This window comes from Helianthus annuus, chromosome 8 (assembly GCF_002127325.2).
Source record: "Helianthus annuus cultivar XRQ/B chromosome 8, HanXRQr2.0-SUNRISE, whole genome shotgun sequence".
NCBI classification, from domain to species: domain Eukaryota; kingdom Viridiplantae; phylum Streptophyta; class Magnoliopsida; order Asterales; family Asteraceae; genus Helianthus; species Helianthus annuus.
Window position 1 is genome coordinate 88637131 of NC_035440.2, and position 17397 is coordinate 88654527.

General features: G+C 36.0%; 1 protein-coding gene and 1 long non-coding RNA gene across 17 annotated transcripts; both read left to right on the forward strand.

Moving 5' to 3' along the window:
• The first annotated feature begins 824 nt into the window (after positions 1 to 824).
• Positions 825 to 11266, forward strand: LOC110873302. Of its 15 annotated transcripts, none has more exons than XM_022122234.2 (8): positions 825 to 1255; positions 2392 to 2903; positions 3580 to 4316; positions 9330 to 9478; positions 10504 to 10610; positions 10668 to 10737; positions 10904 to 10956; positions 11063 to 11266. In XM_022122234.2, exons 4-8 carry the CDS (start codon positions 9338 to 9340, stop codon positions 11076 to 11078), a joined length of 387 nt encoding a protein of 128 aa, XP_021977926.1. In that variant the 5' UTR covers positions 825 to 1255; positions 2392 to 2903; positions 3580 to 4316; positions 9330 to 9337; the 3' UTR covers positions 11079 to 11266. The 15 variants fall into 15 exon arrangements, 3 of the variants coding, with proteins under 3 accessions (XP_021977926.1, XP_035832617.1, XP_035832618.1); XM_035976724.1 differs by having other exon boundaries at positions 2392 to 2477; positions 2814 to 4316; XM_035976725.1 differs by having other exon boundaries at positions 2392 to 2477.
• On the forward strand, positions 6146 to 13997 carry LOC110873305. 2 transcript variants are annotated; one of them, XR_002555033.2, is made up of 3 exons: positions 6146 to 6900; positions 12648 to 12733; positions 13070 to 13997. It is a non-coding gene; the product is annotated as an uncharacterized LOC110873305 (long non-coding RNA). The 2 variants fall into 2 exon arrangements; XR_004865388.1 differs by having other exon boundaries at positions 6150 to 6900; positions 12648 to 13997.
• Positions 13998 to 17397: the final 3400 nt, after the last annotated feature.

Sequence of the window (17397 nt, forward strand, 5' to 3'; positions counted from 1 at the left end):
CCTATATATACTAATCAGATTCCGCTTGAAACACACTATCATCAATTCAAGCGAAATAAGGAGATTGGTGATTCCGCTTGAAACTCACCAAAGTCATTTCAAGCGGAATAGCTCCTTCAAGCGAAATCACTTACAAATCAACCTTAAATCTCCTATTTTCTCGTACAACGTGCCCTGATCTAATCTATCTAGTACAAGACTCGATACAAGACGAAGTGGACAGATGCATGCACTAACAGACTTAATCGCCGAGGCCAATGGCGAGCGGGTCATTAGTTAATAGCGCTATTAGGTTTAACAAACCTCACACCGTGCCAGTCGGACGGGCGTGTACTAATGGACTATGGCAAACTGTCGATGATGATAGATATCGACGTAGGACACAACTTATTTTCGTTAGTAGTTGATATGGTAACGGTCTAGTAGTTCACATGGGGAAGCCCCCACTGATCATGGATATGGTTTGGGTAATAAAGAAGGAACTGGTTAATCATACTTTTAACTATGGGGTAACCCCCATGGCAAATAAGCCAACGAAAGACAAACCATGTTTTCAGAAACAACTTAAAACTAAACAACCAAGTGTGAACTCACTCAACTTTGTTGTTGACTCGTTGTTACATGCCTTACAGGTCGTTAGATGCTTATGGAGCTTGCACGAGGAGGAGGTCGTTGTGGGATGCGGATTGTTATGTCCCGTGCTAAACATTTAATCCTTATGAACTTATCAAATCTACGTTTTAGACTTTAAACTTATGAACTATGGGACTTATGTTTTAGTTTTACGTATTATGCTTCCGCTGTTAACTTAAGATTGGTGTAACACCCCGAAAACGGGTTTGGTAATCAAACCACGTTTATATTAAAAGACGGGTAATTTACCTTTAGTGGTAAAAGTAACCCGGTGAATATTGGGATTATTAAACAAACAAGAATTTACTAACTAGGAATTTTAACCTAGTTAGCTAATAGTCTAGAGATAACTTATAATAGGGCTAGAAACAACCAAACTTTAAGTTATTCAAGAGTGGAGGGGCTTATCTTGTAAAATCTGAAACTTCATTAGATAAAAAAAAATAATTAAGGACCAAACACACAAAAGTGTGTCTGGTCGTATATGGGACGCAGGGGGGCGACCAGGAGACCTCACCAAGCCCTAGTTCATCACTTAATTCACAAAATTGAAGGTCCAAATCTGATCAAAGTCGAAAATCAAGAATAGATTATTGATCCCCATTGAAAGGGGAGTCATAAGGTATGTAAATTTTATGAAAAATCTCTAGTTGGATTTCTAGGTAAACTTAGAAATCTGAAATTTGATGGTTGCATGTTTGTTATATGATGAATTATGAATGATTTGATGTCTAGGAGTAAACCCTAGTCATTTACTTGTTGAATTGATGTTCATAATTGTGAATTCATGATCACCCGATTATGTGCTAAATGAGTTTTGTAGAAACATGATGAACCCTAGAATCATAATGGTTAAATTGTGTTAGTAGAACTCCCTGAAGTTGGATTTGAAGTTTGATGTTAGTACTTGTTACTTATGCTAGAATTTAAGGGTTTAGAACACTTAAATGGGCTGGAGAAATTTGATGTTTCGTGTTGCACACAAGGTGCTTGATGAAATGCTTGAACAAGAAAATAAAAAAAAAAACTGATCGGGATTAAAAATTATTGGGCTGCAGTTTTAAAAAAAATCATATAAAATCATTGGAACGACCTGTGAGGTTGAGCCTTATATGCTCAGAAAGCTATTGAAACATACTACGTTTTATATTTGAACATGTTTGTTAAATTCTGATGTTAAACGGGTCAAAACAGTGTCCGAAGTCGGCTGAACTGTTTTGACAGCAAGCTGACTGGAAGCATTTTTTTTACTTCAGAGCTGATTTTGTAAAAATTATATAAAATCATAGGAACATCGTTAGAAGACGTACCATATATGCCTAGAAAGCTATTTCAGAGTGCTACGATCCATTTTTGAACATGTTGATCTAATTCAGCTTTTAAATGGGTCAAAATGGTCAATTACAGCAGCTGAATACAAAATCGCTGCACTTTAGTAATGTTCTTATTAACCAAGAAAAAGACATATGATTGCGTATACTTGTTTAGTCATGAAGTATTTATTGTTAGGAACAAGTAACACTTTATATGACATGCTTAAAGTGTTCAAAATCACTTACTAACTAGTTTGTATAAATAACTTGACAAACGGGTCAAACGGTTAGTGAATGGAAAGAATTATGACAAAAAATAAATAAGTAAATAATATAGTTGTTGAATAAATAGCATACTTTGGTGAATAAGTGTGTTAATCCATAAGGTGTGATGGTCATGTTAATGGTTGACTAATCTAATCATCTTGTGGATTCGATATGGTAGTTTGACTCTGACAAGCTAGGTAGGAGCTTGGAAATGAACGGGTCAAATGGATACAAGTTCAAGTATGAAGCTCACAAGGATGCAAGGTAAGTATAACTTACACTAGTCATATATTTTAAAATGTTCTTTTGTCATATTGACTACGAATAAGACAAATGGTAATTTAGTCACACGTTGACAATAATCGTTAGTTTTAAAAGACGCTTTCCCGCGAAAGACATAAAGAGCCGAAAGTGGTAATAAACGGGTTATAAATAAAATGAGCATACGGTGTTAAAAGGAGCGAGTCATGTAGATGAGATAATAATAAATATTATCTCGCAAGGATAAACGGTCAATTCGGCCAAACGGGTCAAAAGGTGTAGACATCACCTTTTGACAATATCGACTAATGATTCTGGTGTCGAGTTATATGTTTACAGGAATAGATATCCAATGGATACTCGCATCGCTCTTAATTAGCAATTATAAAGCAAGGTATTAAACCGGGTTAGTAAGTTGATCCGAGCCAGGTATGTATAATAGATTAACTCATCATGTAGAACTTGAAGTTCTATGAAAGTTAGGCAAAATAAAAAAAAAAAAAAAAGAGAAGAGCATTCGGTTACCTTAATAGGTAAACCGAAGGATTTAAATTATTTAGACAGAATGTTTTGAAAACAATATTTGGTTAAAAATGAGAAATTAGAATCAAACAACAGGTTTGTTGATAAAATCACGAACGGGTCAAATTTGGTAAAAAGGGTTAATAAGCCGAAGACTTAAAAGTCTTAAACTTTTGTTAATCCAGATGTTGGGTCTTGACTCCATTTGATGGAGGTTTAAATTATAAACATGTAGGAAGAAACGGTAGGTCAAACGGATAAGCGGTTTGAAAGATACGAAAGATTTCGTGTCAAATTACGGCAAAATGGAAAGGCTGAACCCAGTGTCCACCGTAAATTACGGTCCCACCGTAATTTACGGTGGAGATGATTTGTTTACGGTGAAGGTCTACTGTTTTACGGTAGAAAAGCTTGAACCCAGGTGCCACCGTAAATTACGGTCCCACAGTAATTTACGGTGGAGATATTTTTTTTATATATATATTTTTTTGTTTTTCATTTGAAAATCAATTGTTTCCCGGACATCGTTCGGACATGATTTAAACCCAGTATGACTAAAGCATTTCATGTTTATGAAATGTAGGTACACCTTAGATGCCGGAAGACGATCAAGCTCAGCGAAGAACCGAACACGATAATGATACACGCTTCCGCATTTTGCTACGTTGAAATTTTTAAACAACGAATTCGATCACGTTATGTAGAATAACTTATGATTTATTAAAAGTTTTAATAAACCTGTATTTCCAAATGTTTATGTAATCTTAATTACATGATTGTTTTACGTAAAATTTACGTTAAACCTTGAAATAAAAGACCGGGTGTTACAAGTTGGTATCAGAGCCTTGGTTTAAGAGATTCGAGTATGGTGGGGAGGAACCATGCTTGGACTTAAACCTTATGCTCTTGACAAAGAATAGTGTTCGGTTCGAGGCTTGATCGCAAATCCGGTAAGTACAAGTACGTGAATAGTTAGTATGCTAAAGTGTTGTAAACAACACATAGGGCTATCGTGTGATACGCGTTACCCCAATTAAAATGATTGAAATAGTTGACGAAAATACGCGCGTTGACGCGTATAGTAGAAAAAGCCTTGTATCATAATGCGGGCGATTATCGAGGTTGACGTTACTAACTTTTGTGAATGTTTTAATTGAAGGACACTCGCGTTTGAAGACGACGAGAGTCAAACGAATCGTGGATATGATGATGGAACGGTCCAAAGTATGACAAGAGGAGCATACTCACCGAGGACTAAATCGCGTAATGACCGCGAACAAAGTTAATGGCAAGAACGCCCGTCGGGGAAAACAGTACCAGGTGCACATTTTAAATATTAGCATAAATAGTAATATGCAGCAATAAGTAGGAACTTAAAAGTTGCATATGTAAAATTAAAAACTTGGAAAGACCTGAATAGAAAACCTATCCGGGGTATTGTTTCCAAGAAAAACAGATAGAGGTATTAGTTACATAGGGCGTGATGTGAAAACTGTAAAAAGGTCATGCGTGTCATGTGTTAAACGCTTACTCTGGCCAAGTAAGTAGCGGCATATGTTACCATGAACTTCTTATGGCGGACATGTTTACATCCGATGTAGTAAGGGCAGGGTGAATGGGACTAATTAAAAAGTGCCCAAATGAATCAGATAAACAAAATATTTGATAATAATGTAAACGCACAACCAAGTGACGGGAGCGTATTACCTTAGGATAATGAGCCCGAGTGAAGGGACAAACAAGCATGTAAAATGATTTAGACAAGTATTGGGAGGGAGTGTACTTACACTCGAACCCAGAAAACATCAAGCTATTGGGAGGGAGTGTACTTACACTCGAACCCAGAAAACATCAAGCTATTGGGAGGGAGTGTACTTACACTCGAACCCAGAAAACATCAAGCTATTGGGAGGGAGTGTATTTACACTCGAACCCAGAAAACATCAAGCTATTGGGAGGGAGTGTACTTACACTCGAACCCAGAAAACATCAAGCTATTGGGAGGGAGTGTACTTACACTCGAACCCAGAAAACATCAAGCATATAAAACGATTTAGACAAATATTGGGAGGGAGTGATACTTACACTCGAACCCGAAGAATATAAACATGTAAAATGATCAAGATATGCATTAGGAGGTAGTGTACTTACACTCGAACCCGAAGAATACAAATAAGACTCTTAACAGGCCGATTTTGTAAAACACCAAATTTGAGAACGAAGTAGGAATATAAAAGTAAAATGAAGTCATAATACATACCGTAAGGGTTGCAATAATAACGACTTCGGTAAAACACCCAGCTGGTGGGTAAGGATTTAAACACATGCGTAGACTGAGAAACAGGAACGCGAAATAGAAAGTCAAAAGACTCGGAATATGAGTCATGACTAAAAGATGATAAGAATCTTCGCAAATATAAATTTTGGTAATTGCGTTCAACCATTTCAAAGTTGGACGGGTCAAATAAAGAACGAAGTCTGACATTCATAGGTGATGAAAATTCACCTAAAATGAGTCAAACGAGTCAATTAAGGAAAAATGGAGGGGCCAAAATGACCGACGGGTCATGAACTAAAGCAAAGGGATCATAAGGGCCTCGTCTTAAAGAGACGAAAGCTTAAGAAAATAGCCTACGAGGTTAGGTGAAAGAACCTACGGGTCAATAGCGTAAGGTGAGGGAACTTGTTACGATCCCTCGCGTAAAACGAGAACGAAAAAAAAAAAAAAAAAAAAAAAAAACAATAAATTAGGGGTTGTCAGTTCCCTTGACATGAGTAATTGACATAGTTAAGAGAAAAACGTTAGACTAAAATTCAGATTTAGTAAGAAATAATATTTTTATAAATATAAATTTTGACAGGAATTTGAATAGTAATCATAAAGGGTTCAAGTCTTGACGCTGATAGGCGCAAGACGATATATTCGAAAAATGATCTTTTTGAAGATGAAAGGTTGATATAAATTAAACATGCGTGACACGATCACGGTCAAGAAATGCAATGTGAAGTGGAATCACACTATAACCAAGCGAGCGGTAAAGGTCATTTAAGTAATCTGGTTGCTTGTAAGCGGTAGATTCGGTATAACTAAACCGAATAAATGAATTTGAAAACAAAAAGAAAATTGTTGCTAAAAGTGAAAGATTTCACTAAAGACCTTTAAACGGTTCAAAGTAACGGATTCATAAAGAATTCGATAGTATATGAAAGCGATGGAAATCGCTAAGTTAACTAAACTAGTAGAAGTAACGGAATTACGTTATTTCGAAGTTACACTATGTCGTATGAGATATGAAGACAATTAGTAACTAAAAGATGTTACCGTACTTTTCGGGTAATACTAACGATTGGTTAAGAAGTATAGGTAATGTTTAAAAGACCTCTCGGCTCAAATACATTGAGTTTAAACTCAATGAATTATGTAAGAAAAGGTTTCGAGGACGAAACCTCTTTAAGGGGGGTAGACTTGTAACACCCCGAAAACGGGTTTGGTAATCAAACCACGTTTATATTAAAAGACGGGTAATTTACCTTTAGTGGTAAAAGTAACCCGGTGAATATTGGGATTATTAAACAAACAAGAATTTACTAACTAGGAATTTTAACCTAGTTAGCTAATAGTCTAGAGATAACTTATAATAGGGCTAGAAACAACCAAACTTTAAGTTATTCAAGAGTGGAGGGGCTTATCTTGTAAAATCTGAAACTTCATTAGATAAAAAAAAATAATTAAGGACCAAACACACAAAAGTGTGTCTGGTCGTATATGGGACGCAGGGGGGCGACCAGGAGACCTCACCAAGCCCTAGTTCATCACTTAATTCACAAAATTGAAGGTCCAAATCTGATCAAAGTCGAAAATCAAGAATAGATTATTGATCCCCATTGAAAGGGGAGTCATAAGGTATGTAAATTTTATGAAAAATCTCTAGTTGGATTTCTAGGTAAACTTAGAAATCTGAAATTTGATGGTTGCATGTTTGTTATATGATGAATTATGAATGATTTGATGTCTAGGAGTAAACCCTAGTCATTTACTTGTTGAATCACTACTAGAAAATACACCTCTCTTGACACGCGAATAATGACACACGCTTATTTTATGACATTCAAAAACGCGTGTCAAGAAAAAAATGTCATGATTTACAAAATTCAATAAATTTATGACACTCTTTTCTGTGTGTCATCTTTTTAGTGTCATAAAACAATCAAGGTTTATACTGACACGCGAATAATGACACACGCTCATTTTATGACGTTATAAAACGCGTGTCAAGAAAAAAAAAATGTCATAATTTACAAAATTCAATAAATTTATGACCTTCTTTTTGCGTGTCATCGTTTTAGTGTCATAAAAAAGAACACTATCAAAATGTGTATGTTAAGTTGTATGAAACTATTTTTTATGTCAACTTTTTAGGAAGTCATGTTTTATTTCCACTACTAGTATATGAGGCTAATGCAACTTTTTAGGTGTATTTTTTTTTTTAAATTATGTTGTATTTGACTCTAATATAATTTCTTTTAACATAAAGGTTGCATTAAAAGATCTAATGCAACATTTTTCATTAAAAATTGCAAAATTTTATTAAAATTGCAACCTTTTTATTTAAAATTTAACTAAATATTGCAGTTATTTTCTTGAAAAGTTGCAAAATTTAGTGAAGGAAACTACTTTTTTTTTCTTAAAAAGTTGCTAATATTTTTGAAAGGTTGTAAATTTTATAAAAAAAATTACAAAAGTATCACGATCGAACGAAACTACTTTTCGAAGAAGCCATCGAAGATTAGTGGTCTAGAGTATATCCTTAATATAGTTATAGGTAGTTTCATCTTCCAATATTCATCTGTGTAAAATTCTAAAACAGAGAAGCTTTTCAATAGGGTCTAGATATTCAAACACCTAAAGGCCTATTTTCACACCTTCAAGACGCCTAGTACAGGCCTAGGCGGGGCGTGTAAGGTTCAAGTCTCCGACCAGTTGGTCAACCTCGTACCACGTCAAATCAATCATTCACATGGCACGTACAGGGCTTGACGCCCAGCCTTAAAGAAAATGCTAAAACAAGAAAATATATATATATATACACACACACACACGCCGCGTACAGGGCAAGACTGGGGTCTAGTGTGGTCCAAAAGACCATTATAGCCCTGTGTTGCCCTAAGTCTAGCCCTAACTCAAGGGTATAATAGTCTTTTAAACAACCCTAAACACCCAGTCTAGCCCTGTACGTGGCGTCTAACCCCTCAAGTTTAAAATTTTTAAAAAGCAAATTGGCAAATTACCATTTTAGCCCTAAGACACCCCCAGTCTAGGCCTAAATCAGGGATAAAATGGTAATTACTATTTGAGAACTATTCTACTCGAATGGTTAATTACCATTTTAGCCCTAGATTGGGGTGTCTCAGGGCTAAAATGGTAATTTACCATTTGCTTTGTTAAAATTTTTATACTTCAGGGGCTAGATGTCGCGTACAGGGCTAGACTGGGCATCTAGGATTGTTTAAAAGACTATTATGCCCCTGAGTTAGGGCTAGACTGGGGGGCAACACGGGACTATAAGAGTTTAATTTGATATAAAAAAACAAATTTTGTGTCAAAAAAAAAAATTGTACAGAAGAGCTGATTTACGAACCGAAACGAAACCGGTAGTAAAACCGACCAAATTGGGGCGGAACCGAACCGAAACTGGTCTTTTAAACCAGTAGTAAAAAACGACCATATTAGGACAGAACCGAACTAGTTTCAAACTAAAACCCGTCAAAATCAAAATAGAGTCCAAACCGATTACTGTTTAGAAAAAAAAATGTTTTGTTCACCTCTACTAACAAATAATATAACTAAGTTATAACCTTATGATGCTAAAACTCAAACCCCATATACTATAATTATGATATTCTAATATGTATGTTTACACTTACCACTTAACTCAAACCTCATATAATAAATTATGATATTCTAATAGGTATATTTACACTTACCAACTTAATATTTTTATAAGTTTCATAGACTTTTAGAAAGAAATATAATATTATACTTATGTAGCTTTGTAATTTTAACTTTATATATTTACACCTAATATTATTATTTCCATTCACGTAAAATTTTTTTTTTTTTACTTTCATTTCCCTCCCCAAAGTCAGTTTCCCAATTCAAACCCACTTACCCCATAAAATTCCAGATTTCCCTCCCATCGAGCCATTTTCAGTTTTTCACCCTCCATCGAACCTCCACCGGCACCACCACCGCTGCGCAATGCTATTGCCGTCTTCGCTGATCGTTGACCACCATAGCTTTCCTCTAATCGATTGCATCCAAGCTGTTTGCAGGTTTCGAGATGAATGAGCCCGGGGCTAAACGCCTAAAATTCAACAGGCCAGTTCAATCGTGTTCTTTATCTTTCATTCTACAACCCAAAATAATTTCACTTCTTATGCTAGTAGGGGGATGGTCTCATGGGGCAAAACTGTTTATACAGGTAAACACATACTAGAATATATGTTTATTGGTTTCTTTTGCTTCTTATTTTTTATTTGTTGCATTCTACATAGTTGGGAGGTTTGATGGTAGTTATTGGAGTTGAATTAGATTACCATAAACCTTGTTTGGTGTATCAAATTTTATGGTCGAACCGACCATAATAAGGCTAATTATTTGCAAGATTCAATCATGCACTCCACATTTTTGATGAAATGTCTCAATGAATAATTTCTTTTTGTTTAATTGTTTCATATTAATTTGCTAAAAGCATTTTGGTCAAATTCACATTGTTTGTAGATACAACCTGCACATGAAGTATGTCATCTAGCCTATCGACATGTTATATTGTAAACCGACATGATATTGTAACCAACATGCTACTTTTTCGTTTCTTTACTATATCTTTTTTCAACAAGTATTGTGAATGGGTCAGCGGGTTAACGGGTCAGCGGGTGACGGGTCAGTGGGTGAACGGGTCAGTGGGTTAACGGCTCAGCGGGTGAACTGGTCACGGGTCAGTGGGTGGACGGGTCAGCAGGTCAGTGGGTTAACAGCTGAGCAGGTGAACTGGTCAACGGGTCAACTAGCCACTGGGTTAACAGGTCAGCGAGTAAACGAGTCAGCGGGTGAACTGGTTAGCGGGTGAACGGGTCAGCGAGTCTGTCGGTCTGATTATAGTTACAAGTGTTTTGTTTTTTTACCTGTGACAATTTGTGATCAAACTTAATTTATCATGTCAACTGTTTTTTTGCACATTTAGGATAAGATGAGGTTCTGAAGCGGTTACATGTCGAACACATGATGTGCTTACGCAGGCCTTAGGACGCGGCATGGGTAGAGAGATCTAGTCATTCGATTCTCTGACTTGGTGATATTATTTACATAGTTTTTAGAAAAGGGGGATGACATCATCCTATTGTCCTATAATCCCGGGTTCTATTATCCATCAAAATAACTGTATGTAAAGAAAGGCCTATTATCTTGATTTGTTTTGACAGAATTTTGGTTTATGTTTTTTTGTAGAAATTAATGGTGTTGGCAGTATTAAACCTGAAAACAACTACATGCTATTATCTTGATTCCCTAAGGCCTAGCAGTATCAATGAGCAGTTGAGGAAAATTATTGATATGTAAGTAATACAAATTATCATAAGAGTTGGAAATATTCTTTGATATATTTTTTATAGGGTAATGGTCGTGTTTGCTGCACGAAGTGGTACTAGCATGAGGGTTAAACTCAACTCGGTCAACGCTAGGGTAAGCACTTAATTTCTTATTTAAATTGTGGTTGGAATGTTACTGTAAATACAGGAACCCTTTACTTTAAACTTAAATCGCAACAGTTTCACACTTCTTGATACTTTTAGTTGTGTAGTGTCCATGTCAGCGATGAAGTACTAAATGTGGCTACTATGTGATGAAGTTCATGAGAGAGAGAGAGCTTGCAAAGGAGTTGAAATTTTGGATAATGACAATGTAAGTTTAGGCAAATTTTAGCCTCATGTTAGAGAAATCTGGCATTTAATGCTTAAGTTCATAGATTCTGATTTTTAAGATTTAGTTTATTTAATTGTTGCCTCAGGTTGGGAAAGGAGTAGAAGAATACTCGGCTGCATATATGGATGTCATTCGTGAAGATTGGTCGACTTATGCGGTTAACTCTATTTTTAAGTTATAAATCGTATTTTAGGTGTTGATAATGTATTGCCAAACAATTCTTTTTTTGTTAACGTTAAAATATTTGTAGTATACTTGACAAATGATTATGTAATTGATTGTTTTGGTATATATATATGTGTATTTGTTTTATGAAAAAGATTTATTGTTTTTGTTATTATACATGTATCCAGGGCAAGTTAGTAATTTTATAAAAAAAAAATATACAATTAAAAGCATGACACGCATAAATGAATGTCATACGTATGTGTCATAAATGGTTGTCATGAACGTGTGTCATTAAAAAGTGTCATAAAATGAGTGTCATTAAAAGATGTCATTAAATGTGTGTCATGAATGCGTGTCATTAAATGCGTGTCATAAAAACATGACACGCAAATGCATGTCATGTTAATTTTATGACTCCTCAATCAACGACTCGCATTTGCGTGTCATAAAGACCCTTTCATGACACGCAATGCATGTCAAGAAAGGTATTTTTTCTAGTAGTGAATTGATGTTCATAATTGTGAATTCATGATCACCCGATTATGTGCTAAATGAGTTTTGTAGAAACATGATGAACCCTAGAATCATAATGGTTAAATTGTGTTAGTAGAACTCCCTGAAGTTGGATTTGAAGTTTGATGTTAGTACTTGTTACTTATGCTAGAATTTAAGGGTTTAGAACACTTAAATGGGCTGGAGAAATTTGATGTTTCGTGTTGCACACAAGGTGCTTGATGAAATGCTTGAACAAGAAAATAAAAAAAAAAAAACTGATCGGGATTAAAAATTATTGGGCTGCAGTTTTAAAAAAAATCATATAAAATCATTGGAACGACCTGTGAGGTTGAGCCTTATATGCTCAGAAAGCTATTGAAACATACTACGTTTTATATTTGAACATGTTTGTTAAATTCTGATGTTAAACGGGTCAAAACAGTGTCCGAAGTCGGCTGAACTGTTTTGACAGCAAGCTGACTGGAAGCATTTTTTTTACTTCAGAGCTGATTTTGTAAAAATTATATAAAATCATAGGAACATCGTTAGAAGATGTACCATATATGCCTAGAAAGCTATTTCAGAGTGCTACGATCCATTTTTGAACATGTTGATCTAATTCAGCTTTTAAATGGGTCAAAATGGTCAATTACAGCAGCTGAATACAAAATCGCTGCACTTTAGTAATGTTCTTATTAACCAAGAAAAAGACATATGATTGCGTATACTTGTTTAGTCATGAAGTATTTATTGTTAGGAACAAGTAACACTTTATATGACATGCTTAAAGTGTTCAAAATCACTTACTAACTAGTTTGTATAAATAACTTGACAAACGGGTCAAACGGTTAGTGAATGGAAAGAATTATGACAAAAAAATAAATAAGTAAATAATATAGTTGTTGAATAAATAGCATACTTTGGTGAATAAGTGTGTTAATCCATAAGGTGTGATGGTCATGTTAATGGTTGACTAATCTAATCATCTTGTGGATTCGATATGGTAGTTTGACTCTGACAAGCTAGGTAGGAGCTTGGAAATGAACGGGTCAAATGGATACAAGTTCAAGTATGAAGCTCACAAGGATGCAAGGTAAGTATAACTTACACTAGTCATATATTTTAAAATGTTCTTTTGTCATATTGACTACGAATAAGACAAATGGTAATTTAGTCACACGTTGACAATAATCGTTAGTTTTAAAAGACGCTTTCCCGCGAAAGACATAAAGAGCCGAAAGTGGTAATAAACGGGTTATAAATAAAATGAGCATACGGTGTTAAAAGGAGCGAGTCATGTAGATGAGATAATAATAAATATTATCTCGCAAGGATAAACGGTCAATTCGGCCAAACGGGTCAAAAGGTGTAGACATCACCTTTTGACAATATCGACTAATGATTCTGGTGTCGAGTTATATGTTTACAGGAATAGATATCCAATGGATACTCGCATCGCTCTTAATTAGCAATTATAAAGCAAGGTATTAAACCGGGTTAGTAAGTTGATCCGAGCCAGGTATGTATAATAGATTAACTCATCATGTAGAACTTGAAGTTCTATGAAAGTTAGGCAAAATAAAAAAAAAAAAAAAAAAGAGAAGAGCATTCGGTTACCTTAATAGGTAAACCGAAGGATTTAAATTATTTAGACAGAATGTTTTGAAAACAATATTTGGTTAAAAATGAGAAATTAGAATCAAACAACAGGTTTGTTGATAAAATCACGAACGGGTCAAATTTGGTAAAAAGGGTTAATAAGCCGAAGACTTAAAAGTCTTAAACTTTTGTTAATCCAGATGTTGGGTCTTGACTCCATTTGATGGAGGTTTAAATTATAAACATGTAGGAAGAAACGGTAGGTCAAACGGATAAGCGGTTTGAAAGATACGAAAGATTTCGTGTCAAATTACGGCAAAATGGAAAGGCTGAACCCAGTGTCCACCGTAAATTACGGTCCCACCGTAATTTACGGTGGAGATGATTTGTTTACGGTGAAGGTCTACTGTTTTACGGTAGAAAAGCTTGAACCCAGGTGCCACCGTAAATTACGGTCCCACCGTAATTTACGGTGGAGATATTTTTTTTATATATATATTTTTTTGTTTTTCATTTGAAAATCAATTGTTTCCCGGACATCGTTCGGACATGATTTAAACCCAGTATGACTAAAGCATTTCATGTTTATGAAATGTAGGTACACCTTAGATGCCGGAAGACGATCAAGCTCAGCGAAGAACCGAACACGATAATGATACACGCTTCCGCATTTTGCTACGTTGAAATTTTTAAACAACGAATTCGATCACGTTATGTAGAATAACTTATGATTTATTAAAAGTTTTAATAAACCTGTATTTCCAAATGTTTATGTAATCTTAATTACATGATTGTTTTACGTAAAATTTACGTTAAACCTTGAAATAAAAGACCGGGTGTTACAATTGGTTACTTTCTTTGGTCACCAATCGTATTGTGGTTGGTTTTATTTACTTAATTATGTTGTTCAATATGATTTGTGGCTCGATCCTGGTCATGTCACGCCTCCAGGCGGTGATACTTCGCATATGGATTTTGGGGGTGTGACAGATTGGTATCAGAGCCATTGGTTATAGTGAACTTGGTTTTAAAAAGGGAAAAGCTTTTTGACAAAACCAGACTATAACCTGTACAGTGCTCAACGATCCACAACGACGCTTCGCTCCACATGCAAGACTCGACACAATAGGTGGTATGATTTATGTTATATTGTCGGTTAGATAGTTCACACTGTGCATTAATTAACGTGATAATTGCTAATTGAACCTTGTGTGCTTACTCTCTGCTGTCGTCCCACGCTTACGCACTTTCGCGACACTTTTCTCACTTACGTTGCTTCGTTGTGAAGATCAAGAACGGACGCAGAGGACGTGGTGGTATCAACCTAACTCAAGCCCAGTTGACGGCTTTGATCAATGAACGAGTTGCTGAGGCATTCGCAGCTGTCCCTGCAGGAGGTATAACCTGCCATATCAACCCATCTTAGGAGGTGATACTCCGCGTGTGGATTTTGGGGGTGTGACACTTCGGTCCTTTCTATAGGTGGTAGGTTGACTCTCATAAAGTCCGTTTTGGAGAGTCTTCCTAATTATTACTTCTCCCTCTATAAAGTGCTGGTTAAAGGTTAAAGTGGCGAATGATTTAGAAGCTATGATCCGAAAGTTTTTGTGGGGTGGTACTAGTGATACCAACAAAATGTATTGGATGGCTTGGGATCGGATCGCATCGCCCAAAGATGTCGGGGTCTCAGGCTTAGTAAACTCAAGAATATCAATTTTGCTCTTCTATCGAAATGGGGATGGAGGTATAAAACCGAAAAGCTGAATCTATGGGTTAAGGTGATTGATCCGGTGCATTCTCATCAGGTTTGCTGGGAGTTTTTACCATTCAGATCCAACTCCAACTACGATAACGTGTGGTCCAATATTGTGAAGCTGATTTCGAAACCGATCTACGGTAACACGCATCTCAAAGACTTGATGAAGGGAGAACTTAGGGATGGAAGAGACATTAAATTATGGTATATTTTCCTAATTTTTTTCTGTCTCGAATCGGAAAAGAAATGCTCGGTTAAGGAGTAGATTGTTCATCCTTTTTTGAATCCGTCGGACGGTCAGAATTGGAGGAGCATCCCTACTTCTAACATCGAACTGGCGGAATGGTGTGGTTTATGTGCTTTGGTGAGCTCGTTTAATCTTTCAGATAATAAAGACTGGTGGAGTTGGCGAGGCAGCATCGAGGAAGGTTTTAGTGTGGCTTTAGTTAAATGGGTTATGGTAAACGTCAGGATTTCAATGATCGTTATGTTATGGAATGGTGCAGGTGGTTACTAATGAAATGTAACATTTTCGCGTGGAGAGCAAAGATGAACAAAATCCTGACAAAAGCGACACTAAAGAGAAGGAACATTGCGATTGCGGATGACGTTTGCTTGTTGTGTAATTTTGTTGAGGAGTCGGCTGGACATCTTTTCACCGGCTGCCTTTTTGCTTCGGTTCTTTGGCAAAAAGTATAACATACTTTCATCGCGTTTTCTTTCAGGGACATATTGGACTCGTATGATCACAACGGCTTATCGGGTATGAGTAAGGAGGTCCTTCGAGGTATTTTAATTATAACATGCTAGAGTATATGGAAGGCTAGGAACGACCAAGTTTTTTCCGGTAGGCAAGCCAACATCACCGATATCTTTAGCGAAGTTCGGTCGGTTGGTTTCCTCTGGGTTAAGAATATGTCGAAGTTAAAACACTTAACTTGTGATAATTGGTGTAAATTTGTAATTTTGTAGCTTTGTAGTTCTTGGCCGCCCGATTTTCGGGTTTTTGACGTTTTAACGAAGTATTCCTTTCAAAAATAGAAAACAAGTTTCCTGGTTCGAGTATTATATCAGGTGGTTTTTCATATTTTTTTTGCCCAAAACAAAATAGAATCTTGATAAACCTTGGAATCGATCAAGGGTCCATTTTCCGATACACCTAGGATATGCGCCATTTTACTTTCCTAGGGGAGTTAATATTCATAGATCCCTCTCCCTATCTCTGTATACATACTTAGATATATATAGAGAGAGATAGAGTGAACAAAGAGGTGAAAATAAGATGTAGGAATGTAAAAATAGTGAAAACCCTTTCATAAAGCAAATATGAAATAAATATATTTTTAGAATTTCTAACAACGTTCAGTAAAGTATGTTATACTTTTTTTCTACCGCTAAACATTTAAATAATACAGTTCTATAGCATTTCTCAAGAATATTTAATAAACTTTTATGCGCCAAAACGATATTATCCAGTAATTTTGTTCTATGGTCTTCGATCTTCGATTGATGTCAAAACGTGTCGATTTCCTCTTTAGCATATCTCTTTCGGTCGCTACATCAAGCGCCGGCAATTAGGGGTGCAAATGAGCCGAGTTACTGGCGAGCTACTGGCGAGCTACTCGAGCTCGGCTCGAAAAAAAGCTCGAACGAGCCGAGCTTAAACGAGCTCGAGCCCGAGCTTCGCTTATCGAGCTCGAGCCGGCTTAAACGAGCCGAGCCGAGCTTAAACGAGCCGAGCTTAAACGAGCCGAGCTTAAACGAGCTTTCTGTTTAGATTTTTTTTATTAATATATTAAATTTATATTTAAGTTAATATTAATTACCATTTATATAAATATAAAAAATAACTAAATTATATCTATAATAATAATTATAATTAATTAATAAATACTAAACGAGTCGAGCCCGAGTCAAGCTCGAGCTTGAAAAATTACCTTCGAGCCGAGCTCGAGCATTAGAAATAAAGCTCGAATCGAGCCGAGCTCGAGCTTTCATATGTTAAACGAGCTCGAGATCGGGCTCAGCTCGTTTGCAGCCCTACCGGCAACACATCAAACTAAACCAAACCAATACCAATCGAGACTCACTGCGTAACGCGAGTATTTTTAGTAGTTTGTTACATACAAGATGCAATCCTAAATATAATCTACACCACTTAAATTAAATAAGAAAATTTCGACCCATAACTTGTCTTTTTGGGAAAGTAAACGATTCAAATATTCAACCCATGAAAGGATGCGGCGCAGCCAACGTTTCTGACTTATGCACACCATGCCTCACCACAGAAGATTTTTTTATTTTTTTTAAATAAAAAACGTTTACTTTTGACTTTTGAGTTATTATGTCAAAGTCAACGGTCCGTTATGTAATTAACCCACCAACTTCATTTGGCCATTTCA

What these genes read in the sequence shown, in the direction of transcription:
- LOC110873302 (XM_022122234.2), top strand. Translation starts at nt 9,338, where the DNA reads ATGAATGAGCCCGGGGCTAAACGCCTAAAATTCAACAGGCCAGTTCAA. An exon ending in GGGCAAAACTGTTTATACAG is followed by an intron (nt 9,479 to 10,503) that starts GTAAACACATAC and finishes GTTTTTTTGTAG; the next exon opens with AAATTAATGGTGTTGGCAGT. An exon ending in TTGAGGAAAATTATTGATAT is followed by an intron (nt 10,611 to 10,667) that starts GTAAGTAATACA and finishes TATTTTTTATAG; the next exon opens with GGTAATGGTCGTGTTTGCTG.